Source organism: Callorhinus ursinus, unplaced genomic scaffold (genome assembly GCF_003265705.2).
Source record: "Callorhinus ursinus isolate GAN/ISIS: 27379988/994484 unplaced genomic scaffold, GSC_fseal_2.0 scaffold48, whole genome shotgun sequence".
NCBI lineage: Eukaryota > Metazoa > Chordata > Mammalia > Carnivora > Otariidae > Callorhinus > Callorhinus ursinus.
In genome coordinates this window covers 5,964,425-5,978,936 of record NW_027397110.1, presented here as the reverse complement: position 1 = coordinate 5,978,936, position 14,512 = coordinate 5,964,425, and the positions used below count along the sequence as shown (strand labels likewise).

The 14,512-nt window shown below is 42.7% G+C and overlaps 1 protein-coding gene across 1 annotated transcript in view; it reads right to left on the bottom strand.

Annotated features, from left to right (window-relative positions):
* Positions 1-14,512, bottom strand: part of ARFGAP3 (ARF GTPase activating protein 3) — a 49,301-nt gene that overhangs the window by 22,725 nt on the left and 12,064 nt on the right. The window contains exons 3-9 of the mRNA XM_025881924.2: positions 13,955-14,027; positions 12,557-12,688; positions 11,104-11,187; positions 8,706-8,793; positions 2,312-2,371; positions 937-983; positions 187-329 (exon numbers count right to left, since the gene is read on the bottom strand). Coding sequence (XP_025737709.1) covers positions 187-329; positions 937-983; positions 2,312-2,371; positions 8,706-8,793; positions 11,104-11,187; positions 12,557-12,688; positions 13,955-14,027 — 627 coding nt within the window. The remainder of the gene's footprint in view (positions 1-186; positions 330-936; positions 984-2,311; positions 2,372-8,705; positions 8,794-11,103; positions 11,188-12,556; positions 12,689-13,954; positions 14,028-14,512) is intronic.

Here is a 14,512-nt window from a genome sequence, read left to right as displayed (position 1 = left end):
TTAAAGGGACTCCACATTATCATTCCAATTTCTCCAATCCAGGCAGCCCCCCTCCCCAGCACCAAAAATAAATAAATAAATAAATAAAACAAAAAATTAAATGGCATCTGGAAAGCAAACCTCAGAATTGTTTGATTAACAGTTTTATTCACTAAAAACATGCTACTAGAACTAAGTTAAACTTACATTGATTCTTCCTTAGGTGCCGCCCTGGCCAGAAGGTCTTCCTGTTCCTTCATCTTATCTACAGCTTGGGCTTGTTTTTCAATTTCGTTAAAGCATGTATTCGCCACTTTCTGGGCCCCCAAACTTCCTTTTTTGGCCCCAAGCTAGAAGATATATAAAATTAGATTCTACCCAAACTGTTTGAAAGCTTTTGCAGCAACAGCTAACATGACTAAGGTTTGTTACCTGCCAGGCACTGTGACCTGCACTTTACATTCATTCTCTCACTTAGTCCTCATGACCCTGTCAAGCTGGCATTGCTATTAGCCCCAGTTCACAGGGGAGCTGCTCAAGCTGAGGCAAGTTAAGTGACTTGACCAAGATCACACAGCCACGAGGTGACAAAGTGGCTGCCTTGGTGCCTGCCTCCAGAACAGGGGCTCTACAGGGAATCGTGTTCTCCGTAAGCTCAGCGGACGACAACCCTCCAAGCCTCGAGTGAAGGCATAGCTTACAGAAATGCACACACGTCAGGAATTTCCATGGAGCCTCCACTGATTTTTTTTTTTTTAATTCTGTTAACAGAAAAATGTCGAATACTCGTTCTAGAAAATCTTCACTACGTCTAACATTCACCTCATTGCACAAAGCACAGGTTCTTTATCAAAGCCACATGTATTATACACAATATGGGAAGTGACAAAGGTGGCTTTCTTGAGAGCGTGAGCTGTTTTAGAGCCGAGCCACCAGGTATTTACACACGATACTCACTCCTCTTTTAGCTTGATTTGGTTTCTTTTTTATGATAGAGGACACCTCTGCCAAAAAATAAAAAATAGAAAGTCAGACCAATAGAAATACATAATTTTTCTATTTTTAGTGTATCTTTTAAAAAATCTTAAGATACACATATCATTATTTAAGAGACTGTAACATTTTCCACATAGGTTTGTCACCCAGAAGACTCAGGCATATGAGTGTATTTTACATTAAGACCTTGGTTAAATGGAGTTTCCTGGTATTTCCAAGTAGTATCCAAACTCAGAGAAAACGTCTTCTGCATACCACAGTGAAGAGAAATAAAGAGCCTGGCCTGAACCCATACACTGCTTTCTTCAGGAGCACTTTTTATGTATATTAGAACACACTCTCTTATTAAGATCTGCTCGTCAAAAACTTTTAGAATTACTTTAAAATATTAAGTTAGCCAGGTATTATGTATACAACTAAAGCAGTGATGTGCTTTTTCACCTTGACTTACAGATTTTATCATATTAATCAATAAGAATTATAAAGCATTCCATTATTTTAGTAGCAGTACTTTATAAATTGTACAAATATATGATGCTTTAAGACAGAGCTCCTTAAACATTGTTTTCTGGGTAAACTTTAATCATAGATTATATAGTCTATGTTTAAGAGACTCAGTAAGAATAAAATTTTAACTTTTTTCTTACAAAGATGAGAATGTGCTTTAATAGGAAAAGGCAGCATAAAACCACAAACAACAGACGATTCAAATTTAGCCCTAATGAGAATATAACATCATTACATTTCAAGTATGAAAAAGATATCTAGGCAAGTTTTTCTTTCCATCACCTCCTTTTGGACCCGTGTGGCAGTAGTCACATAATTGGCCCCCAACCTCCTACAAGGCTATTAACACAGGATGAAAATATCCAGAACATTTCTAATATCTTAACTGTTTTTCACCAAAGTACTTGCTTTCCAACTAATGCCATGTAATATGCACTAATTTCAGAATGTAATTCCCTAATAATGAAACATTAAAGATCACTGTAAAATCAGAAAGAGAAGAAAATACTAGGAGTTCTTGAGTCAATGGAAATGACAGGGCTGCTCTGCCCTCTGCTCATGCTGGGAACATAAACCAGCACAACGCAAATGAGCAAACCAACAGCCTTAGCAGCAACCTAAACCAGGTACACCAGCTGCTGCAATTCACGGGCCTCAAGCTGGCTAAAATGGAAAACATTTTTTTGCTCAATAAAATCTTATTAACAGATTACCAGTCATGATGCCGTATTAGTCCACAAAATCTAGGCAGAATGTAAAGATGGGATTCATTTTTTGTCTTAATGAATCTCACTCTTTAAATCAGAATATAGAGTCGTAGGCGTATTACCTAAAGCCCCCTTCGTTGGTGCATTAAGACCTTCCACGCTCGGTCCTTGTTCTGGTCCACCTGCAAGTTAAATATATGATATTAATGCAGAAAATATACTCATTAAATGTGCTTTTGAATATGTAATAAATTCTACTTTCTTGGTCCACATTATCTTACCCAATTTTGCCAAAGACTGTTTTTCTGTCTAGCTCCATATTCTATTTTATCATTGTAAGAATTTTGATTTAAAAGTCCATTGAAATAGTAGACTTTTTATCCAGTTGCTTTATAGGATAAAAATGTTCGTGGTCTCTCTAATTAATATCATTCAAAAGTCTACCTTATGATCTGTTGTTTTAAAATGAACTATTCTGAGATACCTAGTACGTATGTGGATTAAACACCCAATATATGTTAACATTTGTAAATTCTAATACCAATCATATCAGTGATAGAAACCTAAATTTGCAGGTGCCAGAAAAATCTGCCCTGTTTTCTAGTTTGCCTAAAAAACGATTCTGGTTAGGAAACTCTATTATGTCTTCATTAAAAAAATCATTTGTTATCTTAATTTTATTCCTTATTTTTATTACTTTAAAAATGAATAAACAAGGGGCATCTGGGTGGCTCCGTCGGTTGAGCATCTGCCTTCAGCTTAGGTCAGGATCCCGGGGTCCTGGGATCGAGTCCCACTGAGCAGGGAGCCTGCTTCTCCCTCTCCCTGACGCTCTGCCTACTTGTGCTCTCTCTCTCTCTCTCTCGTCAAGTAAATAAATACAATCTTTAACAAAAAATGAATAAACAAAATGTAGTCTATCCAGGCAATGGGATATTACTTGGTCAGAAAACAGAATGATGTGCTGACACCTGCTACGACATGGATGGACCTGGAAAACATGATGCTAAGCTCAAGAAGCTGGTCACAGAAGACCCTATATCGTAGGATTCCACTGATATGAAATGTCTAGAACAGGCAAATCCTTAAGAGACAGAAGCAGACTGGCGGTTGCCAGAGGCTGGAGGCAGGGCAGAATGGGGGCTGTTCATGGGTACCAGGCTTTCTCTGGGGGCTGCTGAAAATGTTCTGAAGTAAACAGTGATGGCGGCACAACCTCGTGAATATACAAAAACCACTGAATTCAACAGTTAATTTTTTTTATTTTTTTAATAGTTTTTTTTAAAGATTTTTATTTATTTATTGAGAGAGAGAGAGAGAGAGAATGGTAAGAGAGAGCATGTGAGGGAAGAGGGTCAAGAGGGAGAAGCAGACTCCCCGCTGAGCAGGGAGCCCCACGCGGGACTCAATCCCGGGACTCCAGGATCATGACCTGAGCCAAAGGCAGTCGCCCAACATACTGAGCCACCCAGGTGCCCTGAATTCAACAGTTTAAAAAAGGGTAAATTTTATGATGTGTGAATTATGTCAAAAAGCTGTTATTTAAAACAGGGCAGAACTGGGGCGCCTGGGTGGCTCAGTTGGTTAAGCGCTGCCTTCGACTCAGGTCATGATCCAGGGGTTCTGGGACTGAGCCCCACGTCCGGCTCCCTGCTCGCCGGAGAGCCTGCTTCTCCCCCTCCCTCTGCCTGCCGCTCTGCCTGCTTGTGCTCTCTCTCTTATGTGTCAAATAAATAAAGAAAATATTTTTAAAAATAAATAAATAAATAATAAAACAGGGCAGGCCTCACAGAGTTTTGAAGAAAACATATCGGTCTTACTTTTTAGATATATGTGTGTGTGTGTGTGTGTGTGTGTGTGTGTGTGTGTGTGTGTGTGTGTGTGTGTATGTATTTATTTATTTATTTTTAAAGATTTATTTATTTGGGGCACCTGGGTGGCTCAGTGGGTTAAGTGTCCGACTCTCGATTTTGGCTCAGGTCATGATCTCAGGGTCGTGAGATCAAGCCCCATGTTGGGCTCCATGCTGAGTGTGGAGCCTGCTTAAGATTCTTTCTCACCTTCTCCCTCTGCCCCTCCCCACTTGCGTGCTCTCTCTCTCTTTCTCTCAAAAAAAGATTTATTTGAGAGTGAGCGCACGCGAGCAGGGGGCGGGGCGGAAAGAGAGAATCCTCAAGCAGACGTCCTGCTGAGCAAGGAGCTGGACGTGCGGCTCAATCCCAGGACCCCGAGATCACAACCTGAGCCAAAATCAAGAGTCGGCCACTTAACTGACTCAGCCACCCAGGAGCCCCTATAAAAAAGGCAGACTCTAGTTAAGGCACTTAAGAAGGCAAAGCAGGATGAGTGGGAACAATGGCATTTTGTGGAAAAAGGACTGACTACACATTTCTTGATTACCTACCACGGGCCAGGAACTGCTGGGCACTGGAGGAACGCCAGGGAATAAGGACACGTAAGCAGAGGATGTCAGGACCCACATTCCATTGGTCAAAATTCTTTTGCTTTTCCTTTTCATGATGTAATCCTTAAGTTGACTCAAGACTGCTCCCTGTCCCCCCCGGAGGGCTGAGAGCTGCTGCTGAGAGACTCTGGTGGGGAGGGAAGGAGAAGTTCCACTGCAGGGGCAAGCAGACGTGGAATTTCTAAACAATAAAACCTTCAGGAGGAACTCTCCAGCTAGGAATAATGGGGGCTCAGTTGGCTGAGCATCCAGCTCTTGGCTTGGGCTCAGATCATGATCTCAGGGTTGTGAGATGGCACGCCACACCGCATCGGGCTCCACACTCGGTGGGGAGCCTGCTTGAGGATCCTCCCTCTCCCCGCCCCTCCTCCCACATGCATGCAAGTGCGCGCGTGTTCTCTAATAAATAAATAAATCTTAAAAAAATAAAATATGTACAAGAACAAAATCTTGTTCTGTATTTAGTTACCTTAGTTTCCTTTCAGTAAAACAAACGAGACACCTGGACTCCAGAGGGCGCATGGGCCTCCGTGGCATGTGAGCTTCAACCTCAAAAGGCCTTTTAGGCTAATTAGTTGTAATAATAACAATATTCTAATTGTCATCTGTACTGTTGGAAGGTACAAAGGCCACCTTTTCTCTGTTAGTCAGGAGAGTGTTGGGATTATTTTATTTCTTCTGTCCTTACGGATAATGACAAACCGATCAATGGTGCAGGCAGATTCCTTATCTTAAGAAACCACCTCTCCGTGGAGTTGCTCACAGCCCAATGAGCTAATGGGGCACAGTCATTCCCAGAACCAAGGTGTGCTGCACTACGAGGGAGACCAGACACATGAATGTGGTAGGGACCTGGAGTGCCCATAGGATGGATGTGGTCTCTCTGAGGAGAGGCCCTCGAGCAGGACAGAGGTAGCCACGTGGCAACGAGGGGAGACAGTGCAAGCAAAACAAAGCAAACAGAGGAAAGAACCAAAGGACCAGTGTGGCCGCAGTGTGGTGCAGGTCTAGGAAGCTGAAAAGCAAAACGCCACTTTGAGGTGTGTTCTTAGCAAACATTTAGGGTGATATGCACAAAAAATGAAATGCAACCACAGGTTGCAAATCATACAAAACCCAGCCATGCCAGAGTCCTTTGCATATTGAGGAAACAAGTTTTTTGCCTATATATGAATTGCAAGCGTTTATCACTCGTCTTTAAAGCATTTCTTCAGAACTGAAATGCTATATTTGTAATAGATTCATTAATCTCTTCTTCTCATGAGGCTTGAATATGCATAGAAGGGCTTCCCCGTTCCAGGATGACAGAAAAGCTTCATCCATGTTTCTTCTAGTAACCTCACATTTTCATGATATATATTTAGATCTTTGATCTAACTGAATTTAGGTTGATGTAAAGAGTAAAGAAGGAATTCTGCTTTATTTTATTTTTTCCAAAATGCTAGACACTTGTCCCAACTCCATTCACTATTCCCCAGGATGCAAAATGTTCCCATCCTGGTTTGCTGATAGGTCAACTCCTAAGACCAGTAATATTAAAAACAGGCATCCTAAAATCTGCTGTTTGATGGAATCTCAGACATTCCTACCCTTATACCTAGAATTCAGTACAAATGAAGTGACTTTTCCTTCCAGCATGCTCCCTGACCCCACTACTCTCACAGAGACCAGAATGATCACTTTCCTAGGACTGTCTTCTCAATAAATACCAGTCACTCCCCAACCTTCAAGCAAAACCCTTGCAAGAAAGTTTCTCAAGTAAGAATCTTAGTTATAAAGTTGGTTGAGTGTTTGGTCCTTCCTATTACACGAAGTTCCCAAAAGTAGTTCCAGGCTCAGTTTATACTAGCCCACACCTCCGGCACCACACCCCAGGGGTTCCCTGCACACGTGTCAAACGGTGCTGTTAATTTACACGACCTTTCTGGCTGACAAAAAATCTTCAATCTTGGGGCGCCTGGGTGGCTCAGGCAGTTAAGCGACTGCCTTCGGCTCAGGTCATGGTCCCAGGGTCCTGGGATCGAGCCCCGCATTGGGCTCCCTGCTCAGTGGGGCGTCTGCTTCTCCCTGTCCCTCTGCCTGCTGCTCACCCTGCTTGTGCTCTCTCTCTCTCTCTAATAAATAAATAAAACCTTTAAAAAAAATTAAAAAAAATCAATCCTAAAACAAAAAAATGTTGAGGTCTAATCCTTATATCACATAAGCGACTTTTTAAAATGCAAGCAATTGGGGCGCCTGGGTGGCTCAGTCGTTAAGCGTCTGCCTTCGGCTCTGGTCATGGTCCCAGGGTCCTGGGATCGAGCCCCGTGTCGGGCTCCCTGCTCTGCGGGGAGCCTGCTTCTCCCTCTCCCACTCCCCCTGCTTGTGTTCCCTCTCTTGCTGTGTCTCTCTCTCAAATAAATAAAAAATCTTAAAAAAAATAAAATAAATAAAATAAAATAAAATAAAATAAAATAGAATCCAAGCAACTTATATAAGTATATTTACAATAAATATAATCCTGGGGCATGTGCTTGGCTCAGTCGGTTAAGCGTTCAACTCTTGGTTTTGGCTCAGGTCATGATCTCAGGGTCCTGGGATCAAGCCCTGCATCCGGCTCTGCTTGAGATTCTCTCTCCCCTTCTCCCTCTACTCCTCCTGCTCATGCTCTCTCTCTCTCTCTCTCAAATAATAAATAAAAATCTTTTAACTAAATAAATAAATAAATAAAGTCCTATAATAAAATCACCGAATGCAAATCATTAGATATCAACTATTTAGGGGATCATTTTTATTTTTATTTATTTATTTTTAAGATTTTATTTATTCATTTGAGACAGACAGATACAGAGAGAGAGAGAGAGAGAGACAGAGAGAGAGAGAGAGCACAAGCAGGGGGAGCAGCAGAGGGAGAGGGAGAAGCAGGCTTCCCGCTGAGCAGGGAGCCCGATGCGGGGCTCGATCCCAGGACCCTGGGATCATGACCTGAGCCGAAGGCAGACGCTTAACCGACTGAGACACCCAGGCGCCCCTACAGGATCACTTTTAAAATTGAAATCCTGCTTTCTGAGTATGGAAGTCACATATATTCATTACAAAAGTTCACTCACTTCACAACTATATCAAGTTGAAGGTAAAAGTAATTCATTCAGTAATTTCATTCTCCAGTTAACAATTTGATATGTACCTTCCAGAATGTTTTTTTTTTTAATATAAACAGGAATTTTCTGTGTCTTACATAGGAATCATTCTTATGTCTTATATGTATTTTTTTTAAGATTTTATTTATTTGAGAGAAAGAGAGAGCGAGCTGGAGGAGAGGCAGAGGGACGGGGAGAAGCAGACTCCGCGCTGAGCAGGGAGCCCGATGTGGGACTCGATCCCAGGACCCTGAGATCATGACCTGAGCCGAAGGCAGACGCTTAACCAACTGAGCAACCCATGCACCCCACCAGATGTTTTCTGTGTGTATATGTTTTTGTTCGTTTTTTATAAAAATGAGATCATATTCCCTGTTCAGTAATATCTTTTCCCTACTATATAATCTATAAGGGGCATGTTTCCTTTTAAATACAAGGATCTTATTTTCTTTCTTAGACTTATTTATTTTAGAGAGAGAAAGAACATGAGTGGGAAGGGCAGAGGGAGAGGGAGAGAGATTCTTAAGCAGATTCCACACCGAACATGGAGCCCACCATGGGGCTCGATCTCACAACCCTGAGATCATGACCTAAGCTGCAATCAAGAGTCAGATGCTCAGGCGCCTGGGTGGCTCAGTTGGTTAGGCGACTGCCTTCGGCTCAGGTCATGATCCTGGAGTCCCGGGATTGAGTCCCACATCGGGCTCTCTGCTCAGCGGGGAGTCTGCTTCTCCCTCTCCCGCTCTCCCCTCTTGTGCTCTCTCTCTCAAATAAATAAATAAAATCTTTAAAAAAAAAAAAAAGAGTCAACTGACTCTTTTTAACGCTCAACTGACTGCACCACCCAGGAGCCTGAAGGATCTTACTTTCTAATAGTTTCGTAGTGTGCCACTGAATGAAAGGAGAGCATTACAGGACAGTTCTGAAGACTACCTTCATTATTAGCTGGAGTGGTTTCCACATTCCTTGGTGACAAAGAAGATGCTTCTGGTTGTGCTGATGCCCATCCTGTGCCGCTCACCTGCAGCAAGGTGAAAAAAGTCATCAGTAAGCAAAGCAAGAAAAGTCACAAAAAAGTTCAAAGCAGGGGAAAAGCTAATAATTTAATAGTCACCTTCTAAGTACCTGGATTAACGGAAACAAAAGATAATATTAAAACATGCCTTTTTTTTTAAGATTTATGTATTTATTTTAGAGAGAGAGAGAGAGAGAGAGAGAGAGAGAGTGCACATGCGGAGGGAGGGGCAGAGGGGGAGAGACAGACAGACAGACCTCAAGCAGCCTCCCTGCTGAGTGCGGAGCCTGATGCAGGGCTCAGTCTCCCGACACATGAGATCATGACCCGAGCCGAAATTAAGAGTCGGACACTTAATTGACTGAATCACCCAGGTGCCCCAGGAGCACACTTATCTTGATGAGCACTGGGTATTGTACAGAGTTGTTGAATCTTTATATTGTATACCTGAAACTAATATAACACTGTGTGTTAATTATACTTCAATTACGGTCACCAAATCATTAATAAATCAGGTAGTGCCTACCAGGCTTTTCTCCAGTAAAATTACCATTTTCCCCTTCCCATCCCCTAGTCTTGGGAAATGAGTCGCCAAGTTTGGTTGCCCTCAAGGGGAGGGGGTGAAGCTCCACCTCCTGAAGGGCAGTTATCTCTATATATACATGACTGAATTTCTCTCTAAGGAAGATCGTCCCTTCTCTTCATTTATTTATTCAATCATCTATTTATATTAGTGTAGACTTGTATTTTATTCTTTGGATTATAATCCAAATGGTCATTATTTTGCTGTTGACATTGTTCCAGCTCTGCCTCGCTAAAACAACCTGAGTTCATGTTAATGCTAATTCTAACACTCGTCCACACCAAAGTGTCTCTCTCTCTCCTCCTTTTAGCCTGTTGTTTGTATTCCGAATACTTCCCAGCTACTACCTGTGGATATTCTATACCTTGTTCCTTATCAAACAAGATGTGCAGACTGTGACAGAATACCTCATCTTTTCTTTTCTGTTCCCTTCTTTGTTGATAACTACTTCTAATAAGTACTATGTAAATGAACATGTATGTGCACATTATAATAACAAAAAAAATCAAGGGACAGCAATTTCATGTCTGTACTTGAAAATTGGTTAAAGAATGGGTTGTACAGCAGTTAAGCAAACGTGCCCCTCCCCAGTGGGACTGGGAGGAGGGAGGGCAGTGAACAGACACCTGAGGCTCTAAGCCAGGGGTCTGCACACATTTCCCTAAAGGACCACTCAGGAAATATTTTAGGCTGTGGAGGGCTTATGTTTCCCAGTCTTAGTGATTTTGGGATGATTATTGTTGCTCCTATCAGACCACAATAATGAAGACAATGGTTCTGGCCGCTTTTACTGGAGGCTCACTCAGTGCCAGCTCCTAATTCCTTGCATCAGTACTGACTTCATTCTTTTATTTAAGTAGGGAGCCCAACGCAGGGATTGAACTCACAACCCTGAGACCAAGACCTGAGCTGAGATCAGGACTCAGATACTTAACTGACCGAGCCGCTCAGGCACCCCCTGACTTCATTCTTACAATAGCCTTGAGATACCTTCTATGTACACAGCTAAACTGGGACAATGAGATTCAAACCCCTATTAAAATTTAGGTTTAGGGGCACCTGGCTGGCTCAGTCAGTTAAGCGTCCGACTCTTGATTTTGGCTCAGGTCATGATCCTAGTGGTGTGGGATTGAGCCCTGCATCCAGCTCCACGCTCAGTGGGGAGTCTGGTTGAGATTCTCTCTCTCCCTCTGCCCCCCACCTCTGCTGGCATGCTCTTAATTAAATATTAAAAAAAAAAAAGTCTTCATTCTTTGTCAGTTCCAGAGTTCTCAGATAAACTGTGGCAGACTACGAATAATAACTTCTCAGCCTCCCTGGCAGCTAGGTTTCTATGTACAACTAAATTCTGGCTACTAGGATGTGAGCACAAGTGATGTGCACTACCTCTACATTTTTTTTTAGTAAAAGGATGGGGCACTTGCTTTCCTAGATGCTTGTCCCCTTTCCATTGTGGTGAAAGGTCATGAGCTGGAGCAGACACTTTGGACCATGAGATGGAAGCCGACATGTGGAGAAGAGCTAAATAAATCCCTCCCTCGTTCAACCCTGGACGTTAAAGCCAACTTCAGAACCGCTGATGGAAATTCATTTCTATCTTGATTAAGAGACTGTATTTCAGGGTTGTTTGTTACAGAAGCTTAGCCTGTCTCCTAAGTGAAACATTTAAATATACGCCCTTTAGGAATGTAAGAGTAAGCATACTTTAAAATTGTATAAAGCATAATACATACCTCAGGAGAAGCATGAGAGGCAAAAAAATCTTCCTCTTTCGGTGGAGGGGTCAAAGGTGGAACCACACAGCTATCCAGCCAGAGCTAGAACAAAAACATAAAGCTCTGCTTAGCCCTTCACCTGGCTTTAACAGGTTTTATTTAATAGTCTCACTCCCTTTCTAGAGATCTGTTTGCTAAAGATCGGTTCTTTCCACTATTATACAGTCAGTAACAGGCCTATGCAGGGCCCCTGAGCACATTTTAGTAATGTATCAATCCAGTCACTTTTGCGTCCAAACCTTAAGGATGTCAAGTACCAGATTCACAAGCTGTTTCTGAAAAGGAAAGATCGAGGACTTAATTTCTAAGAGCAGGTTCCAAAGTACGCTCAATCCTCATTAACAGTGGTTTCCATATTTGCAAATCCACCTATTGCCCCAATTTACTCGTGACCCCCAAATCAGTACTTGAGACACGTCTGCGGTCCTTCACAGATGTATGCAGATCAGCAAAGAATTTGAGCCACCCAAGGTACACGTTCCCAGCTGAGATCGAACAAGGTGATGCTCTGCCTTCTCACATTAGCTCTCACACTGTAAACAAGTGTCCTTTTCGTGGCCTATTTAGTGCCACATTTTTCACATTTTTGTGCTTTGTTGGTGTTTTCACTGTTTAAAAGGGGCCGTAAGCCTAGTGCTGAAGTCCTACCTAGGGCTCCTAAGCACACAGAGGCTATGATGTGCCTTATAGAAAAAATACAGTGTTAGGTAAGCTTCATTCAGGTATGAGTCATATATAGTGCTGTGGGCAGTGAGTTCAATGTCAATGAGTCAATAATTATATATTAATAATATATTAAATTGGGGCGCCTGGGTGGCTCAGTCGTTAAGCGTCTGCCTTCGGCTCGGGTCGTGGTCTCAGGGTCCTGGGATCAAGCCCCACATCGGGCTCCCTGCTCTGCGGGGAGCCTGCTTCTCCCTCTCCCACTCCCCCTGCTTGTGTTCCCTCTCTCGCTGTGTCTCTCTCTGTCAAATAAATAAATAAAATCTTAAAAAAAAGTAACATATTAAACGGTGTCTGTTATCTATTAAATATTATCATATCAATATGCTATTAAGTATTATATACTTAATCATATAATATATTCAATAAGGTGTCCTTAAGCAGAAGCACATGTAAAATAAGGTTATGTATTGCTGTGTTGATGGAAATGTCGTGACCAGAAGCTCGTAGGAACCTAGCCCTCTATTTCCCCTAGGAGTGACGCTTCAGCATTTCCAAATTCAGGGCTCACAGCAACCTCACAGAGCGTAACTTCCACGAACAATGAGAAGCAGCTACAGGTTGTTTCCTTGCAAGAGAATCCTGTTAGAAGGTTTTACTGTCCGAAATGGTTCAAACCACTTTTTCTACTGAAACAAATGTTCATCTGTTCATCTGAAGGAGACAATCCAACCCGCCAGTGCCTTACGTCAGTGCCGTGCTTCCGTGTTGCCTGGGAGGCCAGCGACCTGATTCTCTCCCGATAGAGCTGAGCAGCACGACTGTTGTACTTGGCCTTGGTGTCATTGGTGGCACAGCCGTGTTGATGGAAAAAAGAAGACTACAGAGGAAAACACACGAATTAATAGCAATACCGCATTAAATCTAACACGACCGAAAACACTGCTTCATGTTGTGAAGGAAAATACTATTATATCAATATGCTAGAAATATGCTAGAAAATACTAGTGAAAACAAAATTAAACTACATTATTTTACAAAAATAATTTAAACCACACAATTTAGGGATGCCTGGTGGCTCAGTCGTTAAGCGTCTGCCTTCAGCTCAGGTCATGATCCCAGGGTCCTGAGATCGAGTCCCACATCGGGCTCCCTGCTCAGCAGAGAGCCTGCTTCTCCCTCTCCCACTCCCCCTGCTGGTGTTCCCTCTCTCACTGTGTCTCTCTCTGTCAAATAAATAAGTAAAATCTTAAAAAAAAATAAAATAAAATATAACCACACAATTCAATATAAACCTCTTCTTGTAAAAGGAATGCCTTCCACACATGCAACATTAGTATTTCGGTAAAACTGGGCATGAGACTAGCGTTACAAAATAAAATTGTTGGCCCTTCATTCCTCCATTAAAGCACCTCTGTCATTCCGGTTTATTTTGTTACTTTAGGGGACACTTTCCACTCTGGACTACTTTTAGTTCATGAGAAATTCATTTCAATTGGAATTCCACTAATTGGAATTCGTTATTCCAATTAGTGGAGCTATGCTGACCCTCACCTTGCCCAGAACTATCTCTTCATGAACAGAGACTGCAGCATAAGCAAGGCAGGAAAACAAATGCTTAAACAATTAGAGGAAACTGTTCAAGCACCTCTTAAGGGTCCATATACACAGACATCAATTACAGAACTCATATTTTAATTCAGCTAGGTGTTCTAAAAACCTGTATGAGCAACCCAATTTGATTAATCAGATATACTGAAATTTGTAAATGAAGTTTTACACATTTGAGGATCCTTATTTAGGTTTGTAAGAGGGGTTAAGGAAATCTGCTCTTGTAAAACTAAGCTAATTGGACACTTAAAAAGTTATTTTTTTACCCAGAAATTACTAAGTTAAGGATGGGGATCTCGTTTGTCTTGTTCGTCACTATATCCCCACACCTAGCCCAGAGCTTTGTGTGGACAGGGTATTTCACAGATTTGAGGATAAACAAGTCACCAGGGCCATCCACTGCCAACCCCTTCCAGCCTTTGCTATCGGATAGGGCTCCCCCCCCACAAGCTCATACATGCACACACCGAGCTTCTTTCCTAGCCTAACACACACTTATTCAAGAAGGGAAACAGCACATCTGAGATGAACTTACTGCGTTAGCATTTCCTCCAATCTGCATGCATCGCAGCTGAAACCAAGACCAGTTAGAGTCTAGCTCTGTAGATCTAAATGGAAAGAATATTCGCAAACGTTAACACATCTCTCCCCCAGAATCAAGCCACTACACTTTGGAAGACAAGAGTTCCGTGATTTTACGGATCCTGAAGACTTCTAGGTTCGTGTTAACAGCGACATGGGATGCTGGGCCTGCAGCTCCAGCCCCCCTCGTCCTTCCTAGTGGCCAAGTGTCCAGTGGGCCGGCTGCCCGCAACCCTCCACACCTGACCACAGGTGGGTCAGGCCAGGCCAGCAGCACCTTGTGCTGCCCAGACAGCTTCTCTTCTAGGGCGCAGGGACATGACAAGCTCCCTGGGGCTGCCCCTTGTGCTGCCCAGACAGCTTCTCTTCTAGGGCGCAGGGACATGACAAGCTCCCTGGGGCTGCCAGAACCACTCTGACTCCTGGCCTCGCATCCTCAGTGGCTTCCGATCTAAACATCGGTAACGTGTCTCTGCTTGAATTTTTCACATCAGCTATCCATTTGTCCAGC